A 15,659-nucleotide genomic window follows, 5' to 3' on the forward strand; every position below is an offset into this window, starting at 1 on the left:
AAGTTTACTTCCTTCACCTGCCTTGGGTACACAAAAGGCCAACCGAATGCTGGGAAAATGTAATAGTACCGTTTTCCCTTAAGATAAGCACTATACCGATTCTATGGACATAAAACTGGTTTAGGAAAAAATCCTTATTCAACTTTCGAATGTCAAATCCAAAAACGGATATATCAAAATATACATACATGTTAACTATGTGCGTTTATATACCCCACCAAATATATTGCATGCAATGCAAAATTACTACACAGATACAAATAGTCCTTAAAGTCCTGATTTATACATGAAACTATTACACTAGTTAGTATAATAGTCCCAGTTTATACAGAGGTAATTGAGTAAACATGCAACCTTAATTGTGAATCAAAATTTGGATGTCCACTAGAAGATTCGATTTATTTTTTCTTAGAATGTCCACTCGACACCATCATCTTCTTCTTTTTCTTTTTTTAGATGTGAAAAGAGGAGGAGAAGATAACCCACTTCTTTTAACCGGCAGAATTTCCTAAAATTGAACTGAAAAGTCGACAGGATAACATAACCTGGGCGATTAACATTATATCATAAGTTAAAGAAGGACAAACAACACTACCTTTGGAGCATAAGATAACAGATACAACACGTTTTACAAATTATTGTCAATTAAAATTCAGGTTAACAGAGGAACGAGAATTTGCATAGTAAATCTTACTACATAAATTCTCGAGCGGAATAATAAGATCCCTCACTGGACCAGTGAATTAAAAAGTAAGCAGATGCCCACCATTTCAAGTTATATATGGTTCGCTACTGACCCCCTACAGATCCAAAGAAGGTCAGTAAAATCCATAGGGGCTGAGTACTTTAATTTACCTATGCTTCCTGCACAATTAATCTGTAATTGTGATCCTCGAGCAGTGTCCCAAGTCAAGAACATGACCACTGAATGTTTTTTTTTAGTTAAATCTTAACTTGTTTGGCGTTTAGTTTGATCGTAAACGTGTACATTCCCATAAATATGACTTGCTTATTAAGTCGTGTACTGCAATTAAAAGATAAATTCAAATTAATTTCTGGAATTAGTCCTGAAAATAATTTTTTTTTTACCAAATGATTGAAGAAATAGTAATCTCGGGAGCCATATAATACGGTCAACCTAACATTTTTCATATCAAATTTTAACACTGATTACAAGTTATGTGACATATGATCTTATGATATGTTTATTTGTATAGCCACATGAATATATTAGCTATATGATCAATGTACTCACGTGCTTTGAGATTTTTTAAAGTGTAGTGAGATTTATTATCCTGCTTTGTAACTTTTTAAAACATGAAAAGAACAGTTATACTTTATGTGTATTTTAGTTTCTTAATATGGGACTTGGTGCAAAGTGAAGACTCGTGTAAAAAGACATCGTCATGTTCATGTAAATTTTCAAATGGAGCAGCTATTAATCTTAACCAGCTTTCAAATACTGATCAAACGCCGAGGTAAGATGTGTTTTGACTAACCTGCAAATAATAACGCGTATTCATTTTTGGATACACAGCCTTCTCAGATCATTATAAAATTTAATACAATGCTAGTAATTTAAAAAAAGTATTTAACAGCAAATTGGCTATACAAACCGACAACTGACCCCTCACCCAATTTTTGGCGGTGTTCGTGTCTTTATGTTTTTGTATGTTGTGTCTTGGTACTGTTGATGGACTGTAAGTATTGTCTTTTTAGCCATGGTGTTGTTTTAGTTTCGACTTATGATTTTGAATGTCCCTACGGTATCTTTCGCAATTGTCATCACGTTTCATTGTGTTTATACAGTATCAAAATCCTATGAAACGAGTGAGTGGGGAAAATAATGTTATTCCCATTCTTTGACCAATGCATGCATATTTAGAAACTTAGTCTTCTGTGCATGACTTTTTTTTAATGAATTCAAATCGTGTAATAGTCAAAACATATTTCACTCGGTAAGTGTTGTTGTGACAATTGGCATCTAATTAACTGGGCAATTGGGACTAAAGTCTACAGAATACAATTGTTGTTCCGGAAGCCGATTATTGACAACAAATCTTCAGAAAAAAGTTTATGTATATAAGTTTTATAAAAAAAATCAGCCCTTTAGTTATAAAAAAAACCATATGCATAATTTTTGTTTTGATTTGAAGTTTCATATGACTTTAAACAAGGGTACTGATAAAACTAAAAGTAAGTACAACTCTGATAAAAAGCTAATCAATTGTTGATAATAGTTCAGTTTTGATCTAGACATATGACTTTTGTTAAATCATGACATAGACATTTTATTCAGAACACTGACGAGACTCCTGATTATAAATATTGCAATTCATCCTTAAAAAAGATGTAAGAAGATGTGGTATGAGTGCCAATGAGACAACTATCCACTCAAGTCACAATCTGTAAAAGAAAAAAAAAACATTATAGGTTAAAAACCTTACTACAGGAACCTTTTATTTTGATTTTATTAGCACACACACACATATATATATATATATATAAATAAGTACGTCTGAGTCAGTGACAACTCTACAACAGATGTATCCATCGGATCGCCATCAATGATGGTGATACATGGCTGTGTACATAATGTATATACAACTCGTCTAAACATCAACCCAACAATGTTAGATCTGTAAATTTGCTTTCGCAAATTTTTGGTTCTTCCCTCGCCGGGATTCGAACCCATGCTACTGTGATATCGTGACACCAAATCGCCTGCACAGCAGCCGTCCCGCTAGACCACACGACCACCTGGGCTCTCACTAAAAGAGCTTTCGGTGGGCATGTGTTACCTTTCCACGTCAGTTTTAATCTAGCGGCGTACTACAGTACATGATATATAAGGCATGAAGATGTTATTGTTACAGATCAGCTTAATTATCTATAGTAAAGGATCCTACAAATTAATGTAATATACAGTCACAGAAAATAATTATATTCATAAGTACGTCTGAGTCAGTGACAACTCTACAACAGATGTATCCATCGGATCGCCATCAATGATGGTGATACATGGCTGTGTACATAATGTATATACAACTCGTCTAAACATCAACCCAACAATGTTAGATCTGTAAATTTGCTTTCGCAAACTTTTGGTTCTTCCCTCGCCGGGATTCGAACCCATGCTACTGTGATATCGTGACACCAAATCGCCTGCACTGCAGCCGTCCCGCTAGACCACACGACCACCTGGGCTCTCACTAAAAGAGCTTTCGGTGGGCATGTGTTACCTTTCCACGTCAGTTTTAATCTAGCGGCGTACTACAGTACATGATATATAAGGCATGGAGATGTTATTTTTACAGATCAGCTAAAAAGTAAAATCACAAAAATACTGAACTTAGAGGAAGATCAATTGGGAAGTCCATAATCACATGGCAAAATCAAACTAACAAAACGCATCAAAAACGAATGGACAAAAACTTATCTATAGTAAAGTATATATATATATATATATCAACACAACAATGTCAACAATGTAAAATCTGCAAATTTGCCTCCGCAAATTTTTGTTCTGCCCGTGGTTCGAACTCATGCATATATCATATATGTGCATTGTGGGATATATAAAATTTATTTGTAAATGACCTGAAGAAATAGGACGAATTGTGAGCTCGTCGAGTTTTTTTATTTACAAAACTAAAGACAGAAAACAATACAAACAGGTAGATTTGAAAAAAAATATATAAATGTTTATTGCAATGATATTTTGCCGACAACATGCCTCCTCATATTCGGTAAGAAGCTCTTAAGACCTTATGTTTGTATTGTTTTGTGTGAACCGAATCTGTTAAAAAAACTTTCGCATTCGTATCCTCTATAAAGTTATCTTTTCAAATGATATGATTATATACTACATTTAGTATCACATTATAATATTGGTCATTAGTAATATCATACTAATATAAAAAAAGAAGATGTGGTATGCTTGCCAATGAGACAATTCTCCACAAGAGACCAAATGACACAGAAATAAACAACTATAGGCCATCGTTCGGCCTTCAACAATGAGCAAAGCCCATAAGTTTATGTATTCACTATTGGCATTATAGTTGTTTCTCTCATTACTCCACTTATACATTGACGGTAAGTTCATATATATATATCACATTCTTCACAGGAAAATATAAAATCAAATTTATTTTCCTTACTCAATGAATTAAAACAAGGGCCACTATGAAAAGTCTCATTAAACATTTTAAGTAAATGTTTATTAAATTTTGTACATCATTGTGATAATATAGAATTCATCTTCCACCTCTTTATGGCATAACGGACATAATATTCTATTTTCTAAGGTTGTTTTATTATATCGACCGTTCAATAGCCAACATACTATTACTTATTCTTATTTTGACATTACTTTTTGACAATACAAATAACGTGCAAACACTTCAGGAATCACATGAACTCCAAAAAGGAGAGAAACTGGATGCGTCAACAAGGAAAGCGTCTTATGTTATAAGTGATGGGGATTATAGTGCGATGTATCAATCGAATTTTGAACTCTATATATACGACGGGGCAAATGAATGTTCCTATATAGGAGTCTGCAAGATGGATAAAAAATTACCATCCATTAAAATACCGACTGTCTGCACTGTAAATATACCTGACGCCTGACGCGTCCGGACGCGTTCAAAATTTGTACACCGAATGTTCAATATTTTAACGTCATATGTTAATGCTTAGAGACGTGTTCAAAGTTTTAACGTTTGTGTTAAAACTACTAACATGTGTGTTCAGACACAGTGAACACCAGTGTTCAAATTCTGATGTAAAAAAAAGAAGACAGTCGTTTGTCCGATTTTCTATCCTTCTAATTGGCAAATTCAAAAAGAAATTCTTTAAAATATATGAATGTATACGCAGGATGATGATCTGTGAATTTTTTACTAATATTTTAGTAATTGGGAAATATTAAACTTCCAAGCTGACATATACAGGATATATGTATAGTTTATGAACTTATTTTATTATTATTACTAGTTTTACTTACAAGTGACAAAATAATGCATATCAATTAGGCCTGTTATGATAATATCGTAATAAAAATATGTCGATGTTTATCTTATTTCATGATCCGTTCAGTTTATTAACATTACATGTTCAATCAGTGTTCAAATCGCTCGAAATTTTGAACACCTCGCGTTAAAAAAAATATACCAGGGTACCAAATACCGGAAACAGATATCGGCTGGTGATTTAGGCGGTTTAACGAAGAATGGATACACATAAGGAAGAGAACTGGAGAAGGGACTTCTATCCCACATGAACATGAAAGAAGTGAGTAACAAATTAGGATAATCTCCATAGGTAGTTCGATGGCTTCCTTGTTATTTTCTCATGTCAGATATATATTTGTCAAATATTCATAACTGTTATATCCAAATATATAACAAAATAAAAGACGAATTAAAGAACAGGATTTAGATTAAACGTTCATAACAAATGATTTCCTAAACTGATGAATAACCAGTCTGTGATCGTCTGTCTATTATACAGAATAAATGATGATTGTTGCCAAGTTATCCACGTATATTAGCTGAAGATCGCTGAACACTAAGTGTTAAGAACTCTAACATCAAGTGTTCAAAAATGAAACACAAAGGCATTAAAAACTGAACACCACACATTCAATTGATGAACACTTAAGTGTTTAGAACTCTAACATGAAGTGTTCAAAAATGAAACACAAAGGCATTAAAAACTGAACACCACATATTCAAATGATGAACACTAAGTGTTAAATAACTCTAACATCAAGTGTTCAAAAATGAAACACAAAGGCATTAAAAACTGAACACTGCACATTAAATTGATGAACACTAAGTGTTAAATAACTCTAACATCAAGTGTTCAAAAGTGAAACACGAAGGCATTAAAAACTGAACACCACACATTCAATTGATGAACACTAGTGTAAACATTTGGAACACCATTTCAGTTGACTTAGAAAATGCATTCGTTTTGTTTTATTTGCAGGAATCGTTAGATTGAAATGTTTGAATTAGGAACAGGTAGCCAATAATCCCACGAAGGTCATTTCTGCATGCTATAAAGTGTTGAAAAAAAAAAGATATAAAAAAAGGTATGACAATATATGTTTATTAATAGCTTATGTGGGTGTATCATTTCTATATCTGTATACCTTAGGTCAAGAAATCGACTTTTGTAATTTATAATGTCAAAACTTGCATTTCAGTGCCATAGAATATCAATTTGTACTCTAGACGTAGTATATATCGAAATTAAAGCATAACAATCATTGCATAATTTGATGTTTTATAAAAAAAAACTCTCTTCTATTAATTTTAAATTTTATTTTGCAGGATATATAGGCTCATAGACATTACTTGTTGTGGATGACTTTGACATTTGGAAGTTGATAACAACACATAAAATGCCACTTAGTTGATAGCTTTAAGTGAAGATGCACTGAAAAGTGGAGCGTTCATTGTATGTGATCGTACAAGAACTCTTGGAATTTGCAAACTTTTAAACTTTCATTGTGACAAATATCTATATCATAAACTATCTACTTATCACTTTGACATGCTTTTTCGGTTAGGATACACATGATGTAGCAACTATCTTTTCATGTAGGGGTAAATACTTATTTGTGATGTGAAGTCAATTTTTAAAAAACATTATGTATGTGATTTCACTGACTGTTACTTGTGATATCATAAGGTATTCTTGTGTACTTTTTTTTACATGTCTTACATATATGCTCATTTGATTATATAAAGAATTACTTGTTAAAATATGTTTTATTGTTATATTTTGCCTGATTCAATATAGTTTTTATAACAGTTTAATTAAGTTTAGTATTTATGGAACATTATGTACGCTTGAAAATAGAACATGTTCTACATTTGAACACCATCACTTTGAACACCTATGTCAACTGTTCTGAATGTTAACATCTGGTGTTCTGGATCTTAACATTTCTGGTTTTGAACATGTTCAGTGCGTTCAAAAAGTGTTACATGGCTGTTGAACGCGTCGACGTATTAAGATTTTGAACATTCGGACACGTTAAATCGTTGAACACTAATGTTAAGGTCTCTAACATCAAGTGTTCAAAAATGAAACACAAAGGCATTAAAAACTGAACACCACACATTCAATTGATTAACACTAGTGTAAACATTTGGAACACCATTACACGTTCAAAAAGTGTTACAAAAAAGCGTGCAAGCAGTGTTCTATTTGTTAACACTTAGATTTACAGTGTGTTTGGATATCGATTCACCAAACGTTTAACTCGTAAAATAAGATATGGGTTCACACAATATAAATAACGGGAAGCATTAAAATATCATCAGTTTTTACTCTAATTCTATTATTTAGGAAATAGTTTTGCCATGTCATATGCTCATTTTCAAATGTGTAAACGTTATATTTGTATATATCTACCTAGTGTTATTTTTACTGTGTAAGGAAGGTGTTTTAAAATGTTGAAAAAATTTACGTCTACCCTTATAAATATGAAATATCATTAAAGCTTGGCATGATAGAAATATTTCGTTTCTAAGTGAAAATTAAGAACTTTTAGACTTCGATTATGTCCTACATTTTTCGTTGCATAATAGTAATTTCCATCCTGACTTGACCAAGAATATATTTTCAGTTTTTACCAGGCCAGGATATTTATTTTTAAAATTCTCCTGTCCCTCAGCTCAAACCTTCTGATTATTTTGGTCATTCCTAGCAAATTCGCATAGTCTCATTCACACGATTTTGTTTTCAGATTTGAAGACCAACCAGATCCCGATTCCAATGCTGATATGTATTCTTGGAATCCTTGTCAACCTTTCAATGAAGGGGACTGCATGGACGTGGCTGTAAGTTTTTGAATGCAAAATTGTACTTCTTCAAGGCATAACAATATAGCTTAACTAATGACAAACCAAATAACCCCATTGTGAGTTCTTTACATGAGTTTCGTGACAACGCAAAAAGAATAAAAGAAAACAACAAGGAATGATTAGTAGACTAGTCGATACTCGTGATACATTTGACAAATAATTTTTATTTCTTCTTTCTTCTTTCGGTTATGATATTGTGTTTTGACTATTATTTTTTCGTGCCCTATGTTATCGTTTTTTTTTGTTTTTTTTTTATTGTTTATATATTTTGATAACGGCGACAAGTGTTTGCAGATTTTAAAATTTCGTAATCGATTGAGAAGAAACAAATAAAGGCAACAAACGGAACTGACTGAAAGACTTGTATGAAATCCAAAAGGAACGCTGCGGTCATAAAATATTCGAGCAGGATTGTCGTACTCAGACTCAAAAATCAACCAATCAAATTATCGGATTTGCTGCTTCGAGCACTCATTTTGTAAAGTTTAATGACCGAGGGCCAAAGTGCGTCGCCAGGGTTAGTGTCTACTGTTACGCATACACCACCCGCCAGTCGAAATAACACTAAATGTCACGATCGGTATAGTTTAAGATCCAACGACTGGTATCTAGATATCTAAGACCGCGATAACATGTTGCTAATGAATTGACACACATTTAGCGGTCAGCCAATTCACGATGGTGACTGAAAATTGATTTCAGTCGTTCTTTTTCATAATTATTGTATCAACAATTTTATATTTTCAGGTTTGTAATGTCCACAATAATATACCTAATGCGTCATATTTTACACTCGGCGATCAGGATTCAGCTGTGTTTAGCACTTCAGGAAAAGTAACTAAATTAACATACATTTACGCAGGAACAGGTGGTGCTCAAAGGTAAGCATATTAGTTTTTTTTTTTATTAAAATGTTAAAGTGTCCATACAATATTTCAGTTTCCCATTTATTCGTTATTAAGACCCATTTTTTTTTACAGATTGAACAAAACATTTAAATTTCTTATTCCAGATATAAATGCCAAGATTTTAAACTAATGAATCAAATTAAGATGGGGAGGGGGCAATTAAGTAGAACCTGGGTAGAACTATAAAAAAAAGTCAAGAATGTTTAAAAAAAGTATATGAAAGCCTTTTCATAGTTCTTGACCTAGTTTTGACGCAGTGGCGGATCCAGAGGGGGGGTTCCGGGGGTCCGCACCCCCCTTTATTTTGGCCGATCAATGCATTTGAATCGGGACATATGTTTTGCACCCCCCCCCCCTTTTGCCCTGGGCTAGCACCCCCCCTTTCGAAAATTCCTGCATCCGCCACTGTGACGATTTGACGCTTGAAAATAGAATTAAAGACGTGTAATGGAAGGTTAACTGTTCATATTGGTTTATTTTGTTTAGATCTGCTGAAATCACATTGACATGTGACAAAGATAAAGAAGGTTTTCTTGATGTTAAGGGGGAGATACCACTAGGAAGCGGTGAATATGTGAGTTGTTTTTTAAAGTTTAAAATATATATATATGCTATGTTTGGTAATTAAATTCATTTCTAATAAATAAAAGTGACTGTGGGGTTTGTACCCGTCCACTTGATCGTCAAACAAATACAACAGTTGTAAACCAGTAAGAAGACAGGGAACAGTTATCAAGCTTTAGTCGAATGATAGTCGACACCGCGACATAAAAGATAACTGAAGGACTTACTAAAAATTATATGCATGGGAAATCCGAACAAAAACAGTGATGAGCTCAATGCAAAATGAATTAACTAGTTGAGTTTAATTCTATACAGCAAACTTATTTCTGATATTATTCATTGAGTACCCTATTCTTGAATTAAAAATAAACTAGAATTATACTAATTTTGGGACGTTGTAATTACTCTGATCGAGTCTGTCTTGTTTTACATATATTTTATTAAATAAAGTGCTTGTTTACAAATCTTTACTAATCCAATATTTGAAATTTTGTTTGTAGTTTTTTGAGTTGCAGACTAAATATGCATGTGTTGACTTAGGTGGAATATCAATAGGAACAATAATTCTCATAGCGTAAGTAGACATGATTCGGTACGTACTGCATTTCGTGTACTTCTAATGGAAAAAAAATCATTGAAATCATCATGGACGTATTGGTGTGATTTGTGCTTTCTTTTGTTATTTTACATGAGAATTCGGAAAGTAGGGCAAATTCAGAAACATATCACTAAAAATAATGTTGTTAATACTGTTTACAAGACTTTATTTTTTTTTATAACAATCTGCGGAGGATGTACAAATACCTGTCACACTAATACTATTTACCAAAACTTACACGATATGAGTGAAAGAAGAAGCTACAGCAATAACAAAATCATCTAACCAACAATCGATAATTGTCAATACAATATGACTTATGTACATACATTCAGTCTTATAAATTCATGGTTTTCTCATTAAAACTTATGAATTTCTCGCATTCAAATTTTTAAAACGAGATAACTGTCTTGTGGGAACGACATAGTATCTTGAGGGAACGAGATAACTATCTTGTGGGAACGACATAGCATCTTGAGGGAACGAGATAACTAACTTGTGGGAACGACATAGCATCTTGAAAATATACAATACCACAATAAGCAACCACTGACATTTGTTTTCTCCAAAATCAACAAACACATGGTTATCTTTCGACTCTTTATTGTTATAGACACGTCCTGCTAAATAGTTTTAGCTGAAGTAGAATGTAATTGAGAAACTACACTCGGGCAAAGGTCACATTAGATGGATTTAGCTATTCCTCTTGTCATAAAGATCCTTAAGTATTCCAGTAGGTTATAAATCTATTGCTGTCAATCTTTTGGGGTTAACACAAAAAAGTGCTTCTAGTATAATTTGTTTGTTTTTTCCCTCTAAACACACACTTTGCAATATTAAACGTACGAATTGAGATTTGTATGCCCCATCTACGATAGTAGAGGGGCATTATGTTTTCTGGTCTGTGCGTCCGTCCGTCCGTCCGTCTGTCTGTCCGTCCGTCCGTCCGTCTGTCCGTCCGTCCGTCCGTTCGTCCGTCTGTCCCGCTCCAGGTTAAAGTTTTTGGTCAAGGTAGTTTTTGATGAAGTTGAAGTCCAATCGACTTCAAACTTAGTACACATGTTCCCTATGATATGATCTTTCTAATTTTAATGCCAAATTAGAGTTTTTACCCCAATTTCACGGTCCACTGAACATGGAAAATGATAGTGCGAGTGGGGCATTCGTGTACTGAGGACACATTCTTGTTAAAATTATTTCTTAAATTGACTTTTTTCATTTTACATACTGATAGTATTTATTTGTTTTCAGGTTTTTATGCTTTATTGTTGTATACCTGGTATTAGGAATGTCTATTCAAACATTTGTAAGGAAAGCATCGGGGAAACAAAGAATACCAAATTATTCTCTATGGTCGACAGTGCCAGGATTAGTGAAGGCAAGTATTTTAAAGAAATCCGGTCAAACATCTCGCGCATTTTCTTCTAAAATCTAACATTTGATCCCCTTATTTATAGGAATAAACACAGATTAAGGGTTTTGACGCCCATGCAACTACAAAAAATCTAACTATATAGGTATTATATATACCACGCTATTTACGAGAATATCTTTAAACGACGAATCCGCAGGATGAGTTCGTTTAAAAATGTAAATGAATAAGGCGTGGTGTATATGTTTTGTAACATCATTCAAAAGTGGCCTGGTGATTTTTATCCAATAAAAAACCAGTGGGAATGTCGTTCTTGACCACTGCTTAGCCCGCGCACGAGAAAACCGACCCAGTTGGGAATACGGCAAATCAGAAATGACAAAAAGATATTTTTCTGAATTGAGCGACTCGGGTTCCTCTAAGGCACATACCATTTGATTTTTTTTGGGGCCTGTAAAATTTAAGAATAAATTATTCCAACTCTGATAAAACAGTTCTTTAAAAAAAAGATTCCCCCCAACAAAATTGTATTGCAACAAAATTTAATTGCATTTATAAATAGAAATATTCTGGCTCAGGTAGAAACAGCCCCCCCCCCCCCCTACCGAATCGTAAGAGGTGTGTCTAAAAATTTCGTTGAAATTATTAAGTCAGTGACGAAATCCTATTTGTAAAACAAACGAAATCCTTGTCCTCGTGCATTTACTAAACTGTCAATCACATGGAGACGTGACAAAGTGGCGGAGTTTAAATCATGGTTTAACATAAAAAATATCAGATTAAACCACAGTCCAAGCTCCGCCTATCTACCCGAAGTTGCAAAGTACGTCAGGATTCTTTTTAAATGGAATAGCAATCTAAACTCTGGTTTAATTTAGATTTCCTTTAGTAGAAACAAATGTCATTAGTAATGAGATGAAGGACGAACAAGTTTGTATTAGTGAATATTTTGAAATGTTGATAGTTTATTGTCAAATTTAAATTAGTTATGCAATGATTTGTTTGGATTGTTTACAATGGTTTAAACATGTTCTTTTGAAAAGTTATATGAACAACATGATCCAAATAGCTTCTTTTGGTTTATGTAGTTGTGTAATTTCAGAGCTTACCAAGATTATGTACAGAATTATAATAGACTATAACATTAAAAGCATTACATAAAGAATTCACCTATTATAAAACATATTGATAAGTCAGAACATTATTTACAGTATAAAACACTTCTACGTCTCTTTAAAATAAGATTATAGGCTTTGGCACAGCTATGAATCATATTATTTTCTGTAAATAAAAACCCTTATTTCTGTTTATCATTAAAATACATAAAATCACTATTAAAATGTGTTGCTTTATTAAATTTTTTTTTCTAAAATCGTCATATAAAGGACACGATAAAATAACAGGGGCTTTTTCTTCTAAAATATTCATACAATTATCACAGACTCGATCTTTTAAAATTGATTTTTCAAATCTCACAAATTCACATGGCTGTTGGTTCATATCGAGCAGGAGACGTTTAATTATGTCAGTGATATTGTATTTACTTGTGCATTACGTACGGATAATTAAATTTGTCATCTGTTATTGTTAGTTTTCAAGTTTACCATCAGTAAAATTGTAGACTAATAATATCCTTTACATCAATTACTATCTGTTTGGTCCTTCTGGTGTACGCCAGTCAATGAAAGGGAATTTTCATTCACCTATGAATGAAAACGTTAATTTGTCCGACCTATTTATTGGTTTTTCCTTTGAACACATCATTATAAATTTACATTTTATATTTCAGGATGGTACAGTGTTTGTTGTCACACGCGGGAAAAGAACGTCATACTCGAATATTTAAATCTGAATGCTCAACAGCTTTTAAAGTATTAAACTTTAATTGCTAATACTAAGTTACAAAGAGTTTTTGTTTATATACAATAACTCAACAGTATTAAGTAAGGTCCGTTGTCCATGATATGCTCTACCTTCTATAAAGGTTGTTGTGATTGAATGACTGTTTGCAACCTTTGTCAGTAATATCTGGAATATTATAACTTCGATGTAAATAACACTTTTTTAAAACTTTTTGTTCGTTTTGTATTAACCTAGTGACTTTTTTTATACCATTGTCTTTACTTGTTGATAAAATAGTCGAAGTTCTTAATTCATGCATTCTGTTGATAAACTCTCTATATTATATAAGAAACAATCTTGAATATTCAATAAAAGAAAGATTACTGAAAACATGTGCGTTGTTGTTCTGTTTTAATCAAATATGCTACAAGTTTGATTGATAGTTGGTGTTTTAACACCACTTTTAACACTGTGTATCATCGACACCGAAAATTGGGTACCAACGAAGCGGAAAAAAGGAACAAATAAATAAACAAGTTAAGAATTCCTTTAATTTAAACCATTTCTACCATATAGACATTTTGTATCTTGAATTATTACTATATAATATGAGGAAGGCGCTACCTTAAATGCCAGCTTTATAATGTCCTAGATATTGATTGGTTGTTGGTTGTTTAACGTTCAGTGGCAAATATTACATGCATGTTCAGAACGAATGTCCAAGGCTACAGTAACGTTTTGTTTATGTCTAAAATAAAATTATAAGTTCAGATGGAAAATGCTATTTTTCTTGAAAAAAAATATTCTGATTCCCAAATTGATGAATAAAAAAGCATAGGACAAAAAAATATTTTGAATCCAGATCTTTGCCAAAAATGATTTTATCTTTCAGATATGCAAATTGAATTTAACTTTTTTATTATCTAAAAACATAAAACAGTCTGTACACAGTATTTTTTAGGTGATAATAAGACTGTATTTGCCAATTTGTTATGATAAACCTTAATACTAGTGTTAAATTTTGACTAAAAATTTTTTAATGATAGTGCTGAATGGCTTCGGTAAAAAAAAATCTGACTCGAATAAAAACATTTGTATTTCTGATCATCTTCAGTTTGTGAGTTCTACATCAATATCTGACATGTACTATTAAATTCAGAGTCAGTTTTATGTCATTTCTTGCATATATTTTTTTTGTTACATGTACATAATGTAGCTTACTTTTCAAGTTCTTATATGATAGCAAAAAAAAATTGAGAATGGAAATGGGAAATACAAGCATGTTAAAAAAAACACATTTGGTTTCAGACAATAACTTGAGTTAAGTAAATGGATTTCCATGAAATTTTACCAGGAGGTTCATACACAAAACTCAAAAGGAAGATAAGAATTGATTTTGGGGTTATAGTACATTATTGGGGGTATTTTTATTTTTTTATTTTGGGTTTTTCTTCCAAAAATTACCTTATTTACATCAATTATACTCATCTAGTACAGATTTGGCAGGAGATGCACTCAAAATATGGTGTTTTAAACATTTTATCTGTAGTCTGTGCATTTTTCCTATGATGTACATGTACTTCTTGATAATGTTGATGTGAGTATCATGATAAAGAAAATATATTTGGTAACCGTAACGGTAAGTATATATTCACAATTGACATGCACCAGAGCGAGAAAAGGATCTTCTTTCCCTTTAATTCCAAAAATTGCACATGATTATTTTTCTCTCACAGAAACACATGAGTAAATAAAACATTTGTCAATGTTTGAAACTTTCAGTAATAAAAATTCAGTTTAGCTTGTTTGAATGTTTCACTGATTGTGTGAAAATTTTAACAGCAATGTACAAAACACTTGAATAAATTGCATTATCTGCAGAATTATTGATAATTTCCTCACAATAAATTCACAAGGACATAGAACTAACACATTGTCCATGCTATTCTGATCTGAGTTTTATACATACATACCCTATACTGGCATGGCTGTGCTGTTTCAAGTTGTCTTCTTTTTCTGTTTCCTAAGAAGTATTTGTTTAACCTGTTCAGTCACTATAAAGTGTTACAATTCTTATTTAGATGCAACACATAAATGGTGACCAAAAAGGTTCTGCTTTCACACGAGAGGAGCTAGAAAAAAATTAAATGTACACATTTTCAATAGTTAGTAGGACTTACTATCAAATGGAATTAAGGAGATATGTACATGTAGTTTGAGACTTCTGCTGAATAGAAATATGTGGGTCTACCTGTGCCTGTTTTCAAATTAGTCCATATTGAAGTTTAAAGGATCCAAAATTAAAAATATGTTTGATTTCAACTGACATAAAAAAATTTGGTGTTATTTATATGCTCAATATACATCTGCGGTTGTATCAGGCTGTGCATGGCAAAGCATTTTATTGCCTTTAGGTTTGTACTTTTTTTTTTTGGGGTCATGAAAATAAATTTGCTAACATGAGAATACCCTAATTTTACCTAAATTGT

The 15,659-nt window shown here is 32.4% G+C and overlaps 1 protein-coding gene across 1 annotated transcript; it reads left to right on the forward strand.

The window, feature by feature from the left end:
• Positions 1-1,238: 1,238 nt before the first annotated feature.
• On the forward strand, positions 1,239-13,562 carry LOC139513382 (uncharacterized). The gene is made up of 7 exons (XM_071301799.1): positions 1,239-1,478; positions 7,769-7,862; positions 8,634-8,767; positions 9,281-9,368; positions 9,859-9,932; positions 11,208-11,334; positions 13,118-13,562. The coding sequence occupies exons 1-7, from the start codon at positions 1,318-1,320 to the stop codon at positions 13,172-13,174; spliced, it is 735 nt and encodes a 244-aa protein (XP_071157900.1). The 5' UTR covers positions 1,239-1,317; the 3' UTR covers positions 13,175-13,562.
• The last annotated feature ends 2,097 nt before the right edge of the window (positions 13,563-15,659 follow it).

Source organism: Mytilus edulis, chromosome 2 (genome assembly GCF_963676685.1).
Source record: "Mytilus edulis chromosome 2, xbMytEdul2.2, whole genome shotgun sequence".
Lineage (NCBI taxonomy): Eukaryota > Metazoa > Mollusca > Bivalvia > Mytilida > Mytilidae > Mytilus > Mytilus edulis.

What these genes read in the sequence shown, in the direction of transcription:
- LOC139513382 (XM_071301799.1), top strand. Translation starts at nt 1,318, where the DNA reads ATGAAAAGAACAGTTATACTTTATGTGTATTTTAGTTTCTTAATATGG. An exon ending in AATACTGATCAAACGCCGAG is followed by an intron (nt 1,479 to 7,768) that starts GTAAGATGTGTT and finishes TTTTGTTTTCAG; the next exon opens with ATTTGAAGACCAACCAGATC. An exon ending in CACTAGGAAGCGGTGAATAT is followed by an intron (nt 9,369 to 9,858) that starts GTGAGTTGTTTT and finishes TTTTGTTTGTAG; the next exon opens with TTTTTTGAGTTGCAGACTAA.